This window comes from Limanda limanda, chromosome 10, assembly GCF_963576545.1.
Source record: "Limanda limanda chromosome 10, fLimLim1.1, whole genome shotgun sequence".
Taxonomy (NCBI): domain Eukaryota; kingdom Metazoa; phylum Chordata; class Actinopteri; order Pleuronectiformes; family Pleuronectidae; genus Limanda; species Limanda limanda.
The window spans coordinates 20,965,414-20,982,436 of record NC_083645.1 but is presented as its reverse complement, the minus strand read 5'-3'; the positions used below and the strand labels follow the sequence as shown (position 1 = coordinate 20,982,436).

The 17,023-nt window shown below is 41.7% G+C and overlaps 1 protein-coding gene across 1 annotated transcript in view; it reads left to right on the top strand.

Annotated features, from left to right (window-relative positions):
- Positions 1–201: 201 nt before the first annotated feature.
- The window catches only part of gfra4b (GDNF family receptor alpha 4b), a 42,309-nt gene continuing 25,487 nt past the window's right edge, over positions 202–17,023 (top strand). Inside the window, exon 1 of the mRNA XM_061079193.1 lies at positions 202–292. Coding sequence (XP_060935176.1) covers positions 202–292 — 91 coding nt within the window. The remainder of the gene's footprint in view (positions 293–17,023) is intronic.

Below are 17,023 nucleotides of genomic sequence, written 5' to 3'. Positions count from 1 at the left end.
GCCCAATCAATGTGGAAGAATGTGAACATCATGATATCACAAAGGTCCTTAAAAGCTTCATTTAGCACAAGGCTCTTTCACTTTTAGGTGTACACATCTCTTTTCAAACTACTGTGATATTTTGTTTATCCAACACCATACGAGAAGGGTAATGGTGATACACTTGTAACAACGCTCTAACCACAACCGCTGACAAACACAATGATAAAGCATGAGGCGGACAAGGCGGCTAAAGGAAAGAATGTGTCAACGAACACCCAGAGGCAGCGGATGAGCTCTCATAACGACACAGGTATGCAGAGAATCTGAACACAAAGAACACAAAGAATTTCACAAAGACAATAGTTTGACATGACAAAAAGTTGGAAACGACAAAAAGTAAATTTCACACAGCTACCAATTAGACTAAGTGGTTGTAGGGCATCATTTGTATCCATGACGCTGCATCGCTGCACAGACTTTGTGCTCATTTAACAGATTATGCAGGATCTGAAACAAAATACTTACGACTTTAAGTACAAGCCTTAAAAGCTGAAAATATTTCAGCTTTCAGTGAAATGTGGTTTTCAACGGCAGCATCACTTCCAGTGAACATCTGCTCGACGCTCCCAGCTCAAAAAGACACGCGGTGAAAAGCATAAATTCTCATCAAAATGTCAGCGACAGGGGCCGAATAGCCATTTATAAACAAACCCAAAATCTGCAGACACACACTTAGGCTCACCCACACATCTTTTTGGTGTGTGCTCTCACATTCACAAAATCCCGGGAGATGAGTTATGGATCTCGAGGCGCAGAGCTGTTGATCCAGGTGCCATCTGATTATCTTTGGCCACCAGGAGTGTCAGGAAATCAGTGATAGATGTTCTGGGATAACCTTTTCACCTCCCCAAGCCTACCACAGAGACACCCATAGAGAGAGGGAGAGATAGTCTCTTCTGGATAAAAGAGAAAGCATTCATGAATTTATCATCTGTCAAAGCCGGCGTAACCTGATCTCTTTTGCTCTTCTTTAAAGAAAATCTCTGACTAATCTTTAATTACAGAAGTGGGAATGGCCGAAACGTGAGGTGAAACTAAAGAGAGTGATAGAGCAGATACATGTGTTTCTATATTCAGCTGTTAAAGAAAGGAAGGATTGAGGGGAATAAGAAAAACAAACAAGCCACAACATTACGACTGTGTTGGTGTTGCCGCATGTGGTGCCGCCCTCCACTGGGTGACCATTAGAAAACTATTAACGTCATCTTTCTCAACATCTGTGTCTTGGCATGCATGTGCGTGTGTGTGTGTGCATCTGCGTGGTCAAAATTAGGCTTAAGACACAACCAGCTTCCGCAGAGCAGTAACATAACCTTCCGCGCCGTATGTGAGAGACACACCATCTGCTGTGTAGTGAGGGGGTGAGAGAGTCGCCGTCTGTACGAGAGGCCGCCGTGCAGTCTTGCACCATTTGAGCGCTGCTGTATTTGGCACGTCGCTGGCTGTGAAACACCCCCCCCCCCCCTCAGTTTGCGGTGACTGCAGGCGCCAGAAAAACCTCCCAGCGTGTGTTGTCAAATACCGGGAGTCCCTCTTTTGTCACACACTTGGAGATGACAAGTTAGATTTCCTCAGCCGACATTTAAAAAAGGGAGGGATCAACGGCGATATTGGCTGTCCAGCGGGGATTAAAGCTTAATTACACCACGTTAAGCCTCTTCAAATATTCAACGATGAGACAGTGACACTTCTGGCGCGGAGAAGAAGTCTCTAAAGTGGTCTGTCCTGTACTGACCCGCTGAAGGAAGAAGTGTCCCTGGAGGTTCACACAGAACAACTACCACTCTGTTTGCAATCATCCACAGACATGACGTCAATGTCCTGGAACCAGAATGTATGCATGGCCTCCTTTTTAGTCAACCCTGAATGTGTGGGGGTGTGGAATGAGGTCCTGAAGCACATGTCACCAGGCTCATTGTGGCTCGCTGCAACATGAACTCTCCTCTCCATCTCTAACCTGCCGGTCGTCGTTAAAACAGGATCGTGGGTGTCCGTCTGTCTCGGCCGACAAAGATGCCTGAAACATAATCACAATGATCAGAGTGACGTGCTTTACAATTATTCCCTCCTGCAGACTTGCTTTTTCTAAAACTTCAGCGTCCCCCAGAGAGGCCGTGCATTTCTGTGGATGTCGGCTGATTGGCAGAAGACGAAAACCTCTGGACGTGGGCAGTTTAGAAACGCCATTAAAAATGAGGACTTTGTGTTTACTCTTGATGGATTATGCATCCGGGGAAAATGTCGGGGTCTGAAACTTGTTTACCGTGAGAAGGAATGGCAGCTAATGGCTTCTGAAAGAAAGACAGAGAGCTCTGATATCTCAAATTATGGTAATACGTACAGAAGAGAAGCCACATAATTAAAACATTTCACCTGATTAGACCCCCGCTGAGGTTTGCGTGGGTGGCATGTGTGACTTTCGTTCATAACTGAGACACTTAAATATGACGAAGCCTTTGTTTCATGTTATAAATTACCTTTCTGGTTGTCCTAGAGCCGGACCAATGTATCAGCTGCCTGATGAAAAGAATCCTGATCGTAGCTTTATATATTTGATAGTTCATGTTAACCTCTGAAATATCGAACCTACATTACATTTCTTTGTGGCAATTATTTGATAACGACACCTTAGGAACCATTAATAATTTTTTTAAATCCAATTATTAGCAGATATATTGCATTTAAAAATTTTACTCCCCATTATCAGCATTTGCCGCCACAAAGTCCATATTGGTTGGGTTGTATGTCCTGTTATTTGAAGCCCAAACATCTTCCATTGAAGAGGTCTCTTTCTCTCTCTCTCTATCTACAAGGCATCGGGTGTCCTCACATAAATCCCACACGACCTTCCCCCCCAACTTCAACCTGAATGAGGTCTAATCAGGCAAAATAAATGAAAGCACTTGTGTGGCTGTGCCAACGACGTGGACGTGCAGGAGCTTTGAAATCTCCCTGAACGAGAAAAAATAAATCCCCCCCCAAACCAACGAAGAGAACATAGGCATGCTTCAAATGGGACACTGTACTTTGAACAAAGGGAAATGAGGTCACTCCGCTTCGGTTCATCATGCAGAAAAGTTAGAAGTCTGCGATTGGCAGCGAGTAAAATGCTGTAAAATGTTAAAGCTGCTCCAACAAATATTTACAAAGCCGCTCTTCATCACCAAGTTCAGGCGCTTTGACACAACAACTAATCTCTCATTAATGTCGGGCCTGTCCACGTTGCTGCAGCTCACAAAGATAGGAAATCAATAAACCTTTGCCTGAAGCAACAGCTGAGAGTTGTCCATCTTCCATGTTTCAACAGCACCTGCTCTCCATATTGAAAGATTGCTGTAGAAGGAAGAGATCCTGAACCTAATGACGGTAGCTCAGTTTCCCTGCATCATGTTTTATGACAGCCGGCACTGGTGTAAGAGACGGATACATTTCTACCGGAGAAATCAGAGCTGAGGCGATTCAGATCACGTCAGGTTAGCGTTTGTCAATTTGCGGGTTGTGAGAGACGAACCCCTCGGCACCCGGAATCCACTGGGACGGAGCCAGAGACTTAAATGGTTTGAAAGAAAATAAACATTTTCCATCTCATTCTCCCGATTTTTCATTCTTGCAGAATTTGATGTTGATTTGAATTACAAATGCGGGAGCACATTGCAAATATGTGCTTTACCAAAAGATCCCCATGGCACAGAGTCGCTCTTTAAAGATTCATAAAGCATTCTCTGAGCCCATCTCCCGACGTTTAAGTACTCCAACTCCCAGTAGAGATGGCAATGCATTGTTTCAAATATTCTCATCGCTAACTTGTTAGGGAGTTAAAATTACAATCGCTGAGGCGTAAAGATATTCTGCAGTTACAGTCTTTCCAATCTGAGGCTTCGGCAGAGGAAAAACAAAAAACACAGCTTAATAAGAATGGCTCGGAAAAAACGCTTGGATGAATATTGCGGTTGCTCATGTAAGTCCAGTGAACGGCTGTAGAGCAGCAAAGATAAACAGGAGCAGGCGGAACTGGCTCTTCAGAGGTCTTCATTCTGTCTTCGGACACAGCTGGATCATCCTTTTGGACCCCCGGGTTGCTTTACAGACACTGTCACACATGTACAGTAGAGCACACACACTGCGTCCGGCTGATCCAACATGGTGACCCTTTTGTTATCTGCTCCTCACCAGCTCTGTTTGCCCGGATCATCTGGAAACTCCATTTGTTGTTGACGTTTTGGAGACGTACGTCAACAACAAACTCCAAATGCACAACCTGGCCCACTGACGTTCTCTGCTGAACCAGAAAATGAACAGATGGTGCGAACGTTGAATTCTTAACGCTGAAGAATCAATAGCAGCCTGTTTCCAAACAGTGAGCAGCTCAGAAAATGTGCCTGTGCAGCTCCGGTAGTCGGTTGTGACCAGAAACTGGATCCACGCTTCTCCCTGGGGACCAAATGTTTTTTTTTGTTGAACAACAGAAAAACCGATGCAGTGTCTGAAAAAGAAAATGTGGTTTATTTTTTATCCAAAATATATTCGGAGACTTTCGCCTACACACAGGATCTCCAGGTGACTTTCTGTATCTCGCATCCCGAAGCTTTCAGGCTTAGGGAGGAATGTGAGGGACGGCCTGTCTGGATCTTATTGTGTAACATTTAGAGGTGTGCTGTCCACATGAATTTAGACCAACGTTTGTGCACAGAAAAACCAAATGAGGGATTCCTGTGAGTGCCCCAAATCTGCCTCTTCTAAGAGCTGTGAGCCTTGATACAGGAAACTGCTGAACATGACTATAAAATAACTCAGATTCAGGCCTTATACATATTTGATCTTGATAACTCATTCTAAAAATGACAGTGACATTACAGGAAACAAAATAAATGATAACTTGTAAGATATTTGGTGCTTCAAACTGAAACGAAAGGTAATACTAGATTCTACATGAGAATATGCAGATTCTGTTGGCCAGGGTCTGATTTTGGTCGGAAGCCTTCTGGTTTGACCAATGATGTTTTAGCAGGCTTTGGACGCCCGCAGGTAAAAAGTCAGTGTGGAGAGAAAAGGAGGGGGAACACACTGAACAATAATTCACCAGCTTATTTATTGATTTATCTGCCTTCATATGCAGATATTTGTATATATAGATTAGCTAAAATATTGTTCTAAAACCCCTATGTTGAAACATTTGACATGTGTGATAGAACTTGTTGGACTGTAAACATTGTACGACAAACAGAAGCAGGAGTCTTTGCATGAATATTCGCTTTTTATACAGGAGGCTTCAAAATATTGGTTGTTGCCCCCTAGGGGCTAATTTATTGTCAGATGAGAGCCGATGGGCCCCTGAGATCGAACTAAAGGCCCCGAACTAAGGTTCTCAACACTTTACCCTTTGGCCTCAGATCAAACTCACAACTCAATTTTATCTTTCTGCTGTTTTTTTTTTTTTTTTTTTTTTTTTAATCAACACTCGTAAAAACTCGTTATATTATATGAAATGATAAGTGTTAGATTTTGGAATAAATATAAATGAGAATAAATTACACAAATGATAAAAAGCAGAGCCTTTAATCTAACACCTCCCCCCCACACACACCACACACACATGGAAATCAAGTACAGTACAAAGCAGAAGTTATTACGAGAGAGATTATATGCAAATGCAAATATTTACAGGGAATATGACATAAGTGCATCAGTAGTAGATTTAAAAATAAAACAAAGCAGGTTAAAATCACTATAATCTCCCTCTCACACACACTATAAATCCCGGTGGGAAAAGCATAATAAGGTTTCTGCTGCAGAATAAACCTCGTGTCACACTTTATTAGCGCTACAGAATCCCTGACCATGAGAGCAGGCTGTTTAATGTCCTCCTGCACAAACTGTTTTCTCTCTCCCTTCCTCCCTCCCTCCCTCCCTCCCTCCCTCTTCTTCCCGGCAGCACTCAGCATCCCTCCAGCAGCTCCCAGCACTGGAGGACTGGTGCGACCACAGCGACTCACACACACACAAACACACACACTCACACACACACACGCGTTACTGGACCGTACAGCGCGCAGGAGCAACTTTCACTCGCATCATTTTACGCATGGCTCCGGCTTTGCGCAAAAGCGCGGCAGTGACGACGTCCTGGGAGAAACTGCTGGGAATGTAACTACCATTCTGAGACAGCAACAAGCTGAGTAGACGCTCTGAGGATTTTGGTTGTTTTTAGTTGTTCAGAGATTATCGCCCCTGTGCCAATAATGATGTCCACATGCAGAACAGGATACCCTCCTCTGGTAGTGTAATTGCGCAGCTGTAGTTGCAGATCCGACGCGTAACCCGACTTCTCGTTTCACACAGAGATGGATCTGTGGGGAGTTTATCTGTTCCATCTCATAACTTTGGGTAAGTGAAGGCTTTTTTCTGTTTGAAATCCTCTGTCAGGAGAGGAGAATAATCCCAGCAGCATTTTTGCTATAAGATTGTATGGGTATTGCTGACAACTGGTTATATTATATTTCAAATGCCTTTTTTTTTTACATTTCAGTTGTTAAGAGCATTTTTTTCCTGTTTCAAATTGGCTGATTTGTGTGGTGAGCTGCAGAAAGAAGCTTACATGTGTGCGTGTGCATGTGTGTGGCATAAAATGCAGTTTTTCTCTCCTATATGTGTGGATTACATGTTTAGCTTCACAGTTACATATTTCAGGTCACTGCAACAGGCCATCTCCCATCTCCTCATTTCAGTCCATTATATACTATAGATATTCATGCATCATGCAGAATTCATACTACTGCCCCATCATTTCAGCCATTTACCTGCTACGTGCCTGCAAAGTTTTATTCTGGTGGAGCCTCCCAGTAAATTGAGCATCCTCAGCAGTACATCTGTCATTGCAGTGAGTGTCACTGAGCCACCTCCTCTCCATGTAATTGAAGGAAGCTGGAATATTGATTTCTGTGGCAACTATCCACAGTCTTGTGAGAGCGGGACTGCGTGTTGTTGCCTCTCAGCGTCTCTTTGTCACTAGGCACAAATGTGTCAATCCGGCTGCTGTCTCACAAACATCAATACACCCGCTAATGACCATGACAGCGGGTCATCACTTTAATTTAATTTCCATCAGCTCTCTTGCTTAAGCAAGGGGTGGGAATATGAATTATATCACCTCTTTATTCATTATGAATATCAGCCTCTCTGAAGGTCTTCACTGGTGAAATGACAGGAGATGCCACAGTGACGTACATGTTGAAAGGAAAATAGCACAGTTTGCTTTTTGAATCGGCTTCTCTCTCCGTCGTGACCTTTGGTGGTGAACAATTTGGCTCATGATGGCTGATTAGAGACAGACAGAGGCAGTGATGTTCTCCAGCCTCACGTACTTCTTCATACTGCTGCATCCAGGATAAATTACTGATGGCATACATATTGTTCTAGGCAGATTTAAAAGGGTTTGGATGTCGATTCTAAAGGCAGCTTCAGTGATCTGCCCAAATTAATTAGCCGACTAGCCGAAACCAAACTACGAAAGGTCAGAAACGATAAGGGGCCTTTTTGATGACTCAACCCAATTTATGTAGCATTCTAGGCAGTTTCTGTGACAGTGATGGCTTATTTGGTGGGCTCCCATTACCCAGCTCTCCCCCTAACTGCCCCAACCCCTGCGAGCATACACAGAGGGATCCTGAAATCACCACAGGTTTGCAGAAGGAGCTCTCAGAGCAAACATTATAGGCGCAATATTTCTCAGCTGGGAAAAGTGGCCATTAAAGAGATGGCATTTTGAGATTCTTTTCCTTCTTTGTCGGTTGAAATCACGTCTCAAGAGTCAAAGAAATTCTGTTCACTTCATCATGCCCACTATATGGTGAAAAGATTCAGTTTACATGCCTGTAAATCTTGTGGTTTTTAATTGTAAATCAGATGGTGAAACATTTTGAGGCCTAGTATTAATTGTATGGAACATGGAAACCAAAGAAGCCCTATCGATGAATACTTTTAAACTGACAAGAATAGTCGATTAATTGATTGAACAAAAATGGCCCAGGCCCAACATTCCCCTTCAATTCAACTCAGCTGTCAGTACTGTCAGTTATCAGCTCCCTAGATAAGCCTGATTTTTTAATTAAGAGCCATTAATTATTAACTTTTCCTTGTAATCAGTGAAAATCTCGAAAACGCCTTATCTCGCAATATTAAAGTAAGTCCCCAAAACAAATTCCTGGATCCGCCCGTTGATCCGGATCAGCACCAAACATTATTGAGATCTTCCTTGACCCATTTCGCATCCTTCCACCAAGTTTCGTGATAATACGTCCTGCCAACTAACAAACATTCTAACCAACCAACAAAAATACAAAGGACAGCGGTGAAAACACAACCTCGTTGTTGGGGGAAATTTTCTTAACAAATTTCTTGACAAATGCTTAACATTCACATTGAGGCTGCAAACTAAATGTCTTTTATCACAGATCGCTAGTGAGACAGAATGAGACTTTCAAAAATGTTAACTTTGGCCCTGGGAATGTGAATCAACCCATATTTTTGACGCCAGGCTCGGTTAATAAGGCTTGCTCATTAGGTGGTTGGCGGTCTGACATGTTGGTCTGAGCTGAGACGTGATCCTGGAGCAGCGAGGATGTTCAGTCCAGGGCTGCGGGTCCCGAAGGAAGACATCCATCTCACACAGGGTCAGTTTATTCATTCACAGGAGTTGCAGAGTTCAAGCCAAATCCCTGTTGCCTCCACTGTTATGAAAGATAAAAACTAAATCCCAGGCAAGTAGTCGACTGTTCAAGCTTTGATCTTATCTGCATGATAAATGTGCAGTGAGGCTCATTTTGACAGATCCACGCAAATGCTTGAAATGATATAGAATTAAGCACAATTGCCTAGTCCAGGTCTTTTTTCCCATTTTCCTGCTGCAGTAAATGGCAAAAGGTGCAACAACAGGACCATGATGAGAGTTTCATATCAAGGTACAAGTCCCATTTGTAGGTGATTGAGTTTAATATTAATGGGTCCAGCTGGAAGCGTAAGTAAAGATCTCAAGAGGCTTTCAAACTGGAAATGGTTGCGGAAATCAGGTGACAAGGATCCATAAATTCATCATAACGTTTATAATAATTAAAAAGCTGTCACAGACCTTAATCGGAATCATTTCAATTATTATAAACATCTCTATTATCATAATGTTTATACTAATTGAAAGGATTTTGATTTTAGTCTGTCAAAGCTTTTTAGTTTGTCCTCAGATTTTTTTTTTTTTTTTACTGTACGAGATAAACTATTTTTAATCGCCCTCCTTCGACAGAGATGCTTTTTAACTGCACCAGCGCCCAGCACCAGCCGGTGATCAGGCTATATTTTTTGATTTAATGGTTTTGACATTGCGGGATATGACCTGTGTCTTTAATGGAGACAGATAAGTACTGCCAAGCATGCTATTACCAAGCATATTGGCTGGCCCCTTGTAGTGGATTTGTCATGAATCTCATTTGGAGCACAGGTAGGACCCAAGGTGAACAGACAACCCATCACACGCCCGCGCTTTCCTCACGTGGCACAAGGAGACAGGTCAGTTATTAAATCCCTATAAAATGGTGAGAGGAGATGGTGCAGTGAGTTACACCCGGACGTTAATACCACGTTAACACAGAACACCAACGTATGACGGGATAATACCTGCATTAGATTTGAAGATTAATACTTGCTGTGTGTCAGGGTGGATCATTAAAGTTCAGCTCCTCACATGTCACTGTTAAACAGCAGCCTGTGTGATTTAGCTAGAGTTTCATCTACAATAAGTTGCCATTTTTGCACCAGAGACCAGCATAGTTGTAATTGTGCATTAATAGTTAAAGCTCTATGAAAGTTACCTTCCCTAAGAAGTTAATGTTTAATGGCTGTTCATTTGTTTGACAGCAGGATTGCAAAAATTTGGTGGAAGAGGCCAAGACAGAAGCCATTAAGTGAGGGCGGGGCCACGGGTCACTAAATAACGAAGAGAGTTTACATTTAGGTAATTTTAAAGCCATGAAGGGAATTTTTTCATGACAAACTCCTTGAATATGTAGAGTTTAAGGGATGTAATAAGCTACTGGAGTGGGACTTTAACATTGGGAGACATTGTGGGCTTTTTCTGGACATTTCCACCAATTTTTCCAATTCATAAGGGAGTCAGCTTAAATTTGAGTGATTTTCTTTTCTTTTTATCAAACCATCAATGTTCTGCAGAAGGAAGGAGATTATAGTTTCATGTTCTGATGTCAGGCTCGATTGAATTTAACGGTACTGTCGGCAGAGGTATGAGCCATTCCACCTTAAATTATGAAAAGTTAATACAACAAATTACTTTCTATGGCCATTTCTAAGTGTTTTTGTGACTGAGCAGAGGAGAGCTGAGCTTCTTGTCCGAGGGGGACAGAAGAAACAATGGCTTTGTGGCACTTTGTTTTATGGGCCCTGCGTTTCCCCAAATAAGTTCCGAGGGAGGAACAATTTAACTTCCTTTATTTCCTGGGGACTGTCCTCTAGCCGAGTACACAGTTTGGGATTGAACGTAACCTTGTTCGAGACCTCTGAATTGCATCCCACATCCCAGGGATTCAAATGACTTAGGTAACACGAAATGGCAACTGAGTCTGGTTATCAGGGTTGGGGGGGAATGAAGTGTTCGTTTAGTGCTCTCTGCACACCTTCCATCTAATTATCTTTTTGTCAGTTGTTTGCAGTTCAGGTAAACACAGGAAATATAAAAGAAAGGAAAACTTTCTGAGTTATTTTATTAACAGGGTACAAATACAATCAGCCGGATAAACAAACAGAGAATAAACTTGCTGACTATGCACACAAAGATCTTTCGTTATTGTTTTGATTGAGAGAGCCCTAGTGGCTGAAGATATACATTATGTATTTACATTTATTAAAGTCTGACTGCATTAGTTTTAGCTATATGCACCCGGTCTAATAAACTGGAAACTCGATTTCTGTCAGTCTATATACTTATTATGAATCCTGCAGTTCTTTCAAGAAAAAAATTATAAATCTGGAGATTAACGGTAAAACAATAAGGGAGATTTACAACATATATATTTTTTTATAACCAGGAAAAATACTTATATTTGTAATAGTGTTACTGTAATTGTGGAGTTATAGAAATCCATGTTAACATGATGTCGGAGCTCACTGCTACGTGACAGAGGCTGTAACAGTTGATATATAAGCCCATACCAGTATCCCTGCATTCAATTTTTATTTTCCAGTACATGGGGTCTGTCCACACCAGTACGGCTACCTGGGTCCGTCACTCCGTGTAAAATGGGATTAAAGTGTATCTTTACATGAAGTTCTCCTTCAACAAGATTCAGGTGAGGAGACTGGTTATCAAAGCTCAAGAGTCCGAGCTGCATCTCCTCAGCGCCATGGTCTACAGGAAATAAAACTCTATACAGGAAAGAGTTTCCCATCTAAACCCCATCAATACATTTGAGTAACATTTACTTGCTGACGATTCTGAGGATTAAAAGCTTCACAGACAGAAAGGCTGTGAAGCTTTTCCTGTGGGCTGCTTCTCTTCTCCAGCCAATGTCAGAGCCCTGTAAAAAAACATCTTTGTGTTGCGTTTAAAAATCTGGCACGTTAATCTGATATCAGTCAGCCCGACAGCTCTGACCTCTAATGGTGACTTGATTCAATTTTCGCAAATAACCGCCTGCATGTGACATTAAACTGTATTACTTGAAACAGTTGCATAGAGTTTGGAGTAAAAGTGCTGAAAGACAGGGGCCACGAGGGTTAATACCAGAGACGTGCCATTGATTAGCTGAGATGTATGTGGGGGGAAAATAAATGAGTCTGAGTTTAACGCTCTGATCCATAATGAAGTACCTCCAGATAAATCACTGTGCACTCGTTACAGAACGTGTTTACATGTGGAGATTTATGTGATTGAAGGGGTTTTGTTGTTGTTACCAGCAGTAATGAGGAAAAACAGTGTCAGATTCTATTTTACTGTTGTATTCATGTTGTAAGAGGCTTATTGTGCTATAAAGAATTGGATAGAAACTAATTTCGCAGAAACTGTAAAACAGCTTATTTGTTGATTCAGTCATATTTTCCCACTCCCATCCTTAATCTTTCGTCATGTTGGCATATTCAACAAAATGTGTTAAGCAATTCTATTTTCATGTCATCAGGTTATTTGTTACACTGGATCAAAAAAAATTTTACGACTTGTTTCTGCAGCTTCCAAGTGGCTAAAAATTCACTTCTGCAAATGTAAGAGTTCAGATGTAAACAGGATCTTCATTAAGCAAAATGCTGAGGGATTTATTTTAACTACCATCCATGTTTTTCTTCAATGTTTGTCTGAAAACATATTATAAAGTGTCCTAACTATCAATATAACTCTAAAACCGACATTGCTATTAAAGGATTACTACACTTTTGTATCAGTACACTTTGTGAGATTTCTAACTCATCAGTTTATGTATTAACACATTCTTCCTCCTGATTGAACCGATCCTCATCACCTCCGTCTAACTTAATACCCTCCGATCTTTTTTCATCTTCACAGTTTTCAGCCTCGGTGATTTCAGAGATCAGGTGTCTGTGAACAGACTTTGGTGTGAAAAATTAATAACTATAATTAGTAATTAAGCTTCTGCCAGTCGACTAATGCTAATAATGTCTATATAATGACAATATGAAACCCAGAGGTGATATTAAACAGAATAATTGAAAATGATGAACATCCTTTGACAGAATAGAAATGCGAGGCACAAACCTTCATTGTCCAGACGAATATTTCCATTTGACTTTTTCTCTTGGTTTACACATGAGTAAACATTGAAATTCAGGCCATGTAACAATAACACTGACAAAAGGTTTTTTGGGGGGAAATTGCTACCGTGTTAGGAACAATCTAGCTCATTGTTAAACGTTTTGGTTTGGGAGAAGAACGTGATGCTTTGTGGTTGTAGATCAATCTTCCCACCAGTGCACTGGGTTTGGTTTGATTTGAATGTGTTCAGTGAAACGCTGAGCAAGCAGTTTCTTTACCTCGGTATCAACTAGTGGAACTGTTGGATGGAAACTTTTGGTGAGAAAAAGCACGATGCGTTCCAATATAGACAGATGACGCTGCTCCGTTCCTCTGACAAGCTCCAGGATAAATCTCTAAAAACTGATCCTGCGAGTGAATGTGCAGACTCTGTGGGTGAGGGATGAGATTTGGGAAACTGAATTATCTCTGGTTTTTGTTTGTAGTTTGACCAATCAAATTTGAGTAGGCTTTGTTTGCCCACATGTAAACAGTCCATGTGGTGAGTAAATGAGGCGCAACACTTTGATGGAAGTGCATCAGCCTTTTCCGTTTACCATTTTTACCAGCAAAAATGACGACCTAAAACCTACAAAAAGTTTAGCTGTTTGTGTTTTGTGTGGAGAAACATTTGACTTTCGATAAATGACACTATCGGTGGAAAAAATGTGCAGCGAATGGAAGACCGAGTCCTGGATATCCACTGTCTACACTAGAAGGGCCAAAATATTGTCCGTGGTCCCCAGAGGCTACTTCGTCGTCATTCAATAGCCAATGGGCTCCTGGCGTCCTCCAGGATTAACTCAGTGAAACGTGCGATGGACATGCTTTACACGACTTCAATATCCTGCAGGATCTGCTTTCACTCCACACACTTTTTCTTTGGCTGAAACAACCCTCAATTGTCCCCTTTTAGGTCAGGGTCTGAGATCTCCGCTTCGATTGTCTGCTAAACGTAACGTCTTCTGTTCCACTGGTTGGTTATAGCTCACAAGCAGGTGAAAGGGAAAAGCAGCAGTGGTCATTGTCCTAACTCAAGTGACAGTGATATTTCCCAGAACACGATTCCTTTAATGGACTTAAGACCATCTGTTTAAACCTGCTGTTGATCACCAAGTTTATACATCAAGGGTGGAAATGTCCTTGAGTCGAGCTCCTGATCAGATAAAAAAATTGAGTCTTTCTTCTTTGTGCCTGTTCACAGAACGGCTCTGAGGTAACTGACATACAGTGGCCTCTAAGGGCCAAACACAGGCTAATTAACTCGGCCTCTCTCTGTGCTTATCCATAGAGAAAGACTGTTCCAGACAAGTAGGCACAGCCCCATTGTGACACTCTTTCCAACGCAAGGCTCCACTTACTGTCCTCTTGTTGAATTTCTGGGACGCTGCTAAATCTATCTGGGGTGAGCAAAGTTTTGTGAAGATTGATGGAGGCAAATCTTGGAAGAACATGTGCTACAAAAGGTCCAAGAACATAAATCTTGATCTATGCCCCCCCCTTCCCTCCAGTTAGCTAACTGTGAAATTTGTATTTTCATTGCCACAATATGCCAGTGAGTGAGGCATACTGAGTTATTTTACTCGTTATATTCAGACCGTGGCAGATTTAAACACCAGGTTTATGTCAGCAAAAACTTGCAAGACTGCACTTTTCCAGATTTTAGTGAGATCCAGACAGTTGTAATCCTCTTAAATATAATACTTTTTGCATGAATAACATCTCTCTCCCCCAAATTCCAATAAACCTTCAGTCAATTTGACATTTTTTAAATCAATATATGCCGAGATTTCTGTTTCCTCTTTGACTTGCTGGCATTAATAACCAGTGATTGAAGGGCTTTTTCACGAACCCGTCATCAGAACTGTTTTTCCCTTCTCAAATAGAGATGACAGCTGCTGATAATCATTCCCCTTCCCTCTTTCCAGTTTCCCTGCGGTAAAGAGCTACTGTGTCATAATGTGGTCAGCTTTTTGGGCAGCTGTGTGAAACAGTATCTTCCACAGTAGCAGCACTAATTACTGCTTGAACACAAGATTTACAGTCCTATGAAAATATTTGAATCGGTAGAATTTCTCCAATGTAATTATTTCTATAAACACTGGCCTATTATGTCACCTCGGAGATATTCCAGTGTGTTAAGAGTCTGAGGCAGAAACTAAAGAAAACTATAGGAGGCAACCTTAAAGTTCGACTACAACATTGCTTGCGAATGATGAATGTAGATGCCTTGTATCGCTGGGGTCCCCATGCAGGTTTTATGACAGGCACGATGAATGAGCTCCCCAACTGAATTTTTTCGATATCTGTAGCTGTGCATGTGCGCTATATGCTTTTATCACTGCTGTTATTTAATTAAAAATAGGTGCAGCCACAAACCTTATAGTATTTAATTACTGTTTCATTGTTTGTTTACATGCACCGAGTGAATTACACTGCAGTTCAGCCGGCAAATGGAATAGTTTCTTATCATCGTTCCCAGACTACACCATATACCAGCTGAGCTATGGCACCACACGGTTTTTCAGGGAAAATTAATTCGGCTTCTTTTATGCCCAGGAGGAGCTCTTCAGTTAATCAAATCGGTGAAATCAGTTTGTGGCGTCGTGGTAGCCACAATAAAAAGGAATGACTGGAAATGCTCGTTTGTGCAAATTGAATTAATGTCTAGACTGAGATGTATTAAATGTATAATGCAGAGAATGGCAGAGCAGGAACAAGATCGTAACCTTGCAGCAGTTCACAGACCCTCACAGGCCAACTGTCCTCTCTCTAAAACACATCACTTGCACTACATCTCTGGAGACAAGAGGAGAATATGCAAACCCCACAAAACAACTGCTTAACAGCAACCTTCAAACCCGATCGTCCATGAAAGTTTTTTTGTGGACAGAATGAATGAATACATGTCTGATCCTTGTTCAGGTTCCCTGAGGTGATAAGTACCTAAGAAAATATTTTGCTCCTGCTCCTCACCTCGTGAAGTTTGGATGTTCTCCTTTCACTTCTTCACACAATCCCCAAAACGTGCAGGACAAGTGAAGTAAAACTCCATTGCCCTCAAGGCTGGATGCAAATACCAGCATGACACAGCCCTATGTGATTCAATATTGTCTGAACACAATGTTACAAGTTTGATATTGTAATAGTCAGTAGAATAGTAGGAGTATGTGTGTCAATATTAACTATCGTCACCAAAGCTTAGCTGCAATGATTTACAATTTAGATAACAATGAAAGCTCCTTTGCATTGACAAGAGACTGAAACGCTGTTTAGTTCAAGCAGTTTATACATCTGATTAATAAAAGGGCTCTACAGAGTAAACTTTCCATATTCAAAATGTACATATTCTGTGTTTTCTTCCACCAAACACCATCTTGCGGTGATTAGTCAACTTAGTGTTGCTGCTGTCGAATCTTGAAATGTGATGATTATAGAGGCTGGACTGAGCACTGCTCGATTCCTCCAGTGTCCCAGGAAAAGGAAACACACCATTACCAAGGCAGCAGACAGGAACCGGCTGGAGGGCACCTGTCTGTGTGAGCTGCAGTGGATTTACAACATCTGCTCCACGCGGAGGAGAGGAAGCCACCTCCGCTCGCCACCACTTGATTAATTATTTCAGACTCGGAGAATGACGCAGCCAACAAATTGTGCGCGCAGAAGATGCTCATCTCGCACAGAGGTCAAAGATAGCTTGTCTGTCTGAGAAACTGCTGGGTGTCGCCAATGATTTCCTGAATCGATTCAACTCTGATTGCCAAAGTCTCAATTCGATTACCGATTTAATTCATTTTCGATTCAGTCAGGGATACTTCAGGAACCCTAACCCAATTTTGCTTGGATGTGCAAGAGATTCTCAGAGATCTAATGGTGTAAACTGTGAAAGGAAACCTCAAACCTGGTGCATTATTAGAAATGTATTCAACACAACTAACATTTCCAACTCTTCTCTGTCTTTGCAATTCTGAAATCTTGGCTGTGCCTTCAGTGGAGGAGCTGCCGCCATGTTTTGACGTTGACAATTCCCTCTCACAAAGGCATATATTAGAAGATCAATCTCGCAATTTTATGAATCGATATTAGATCTGAACCCAGCTCTACTCAGGAATATCAGTTATTTAAACTCCCTTTTCTACACGTCAGCTGGAATCCTCGTCAGTCACAGTCACAACTTTC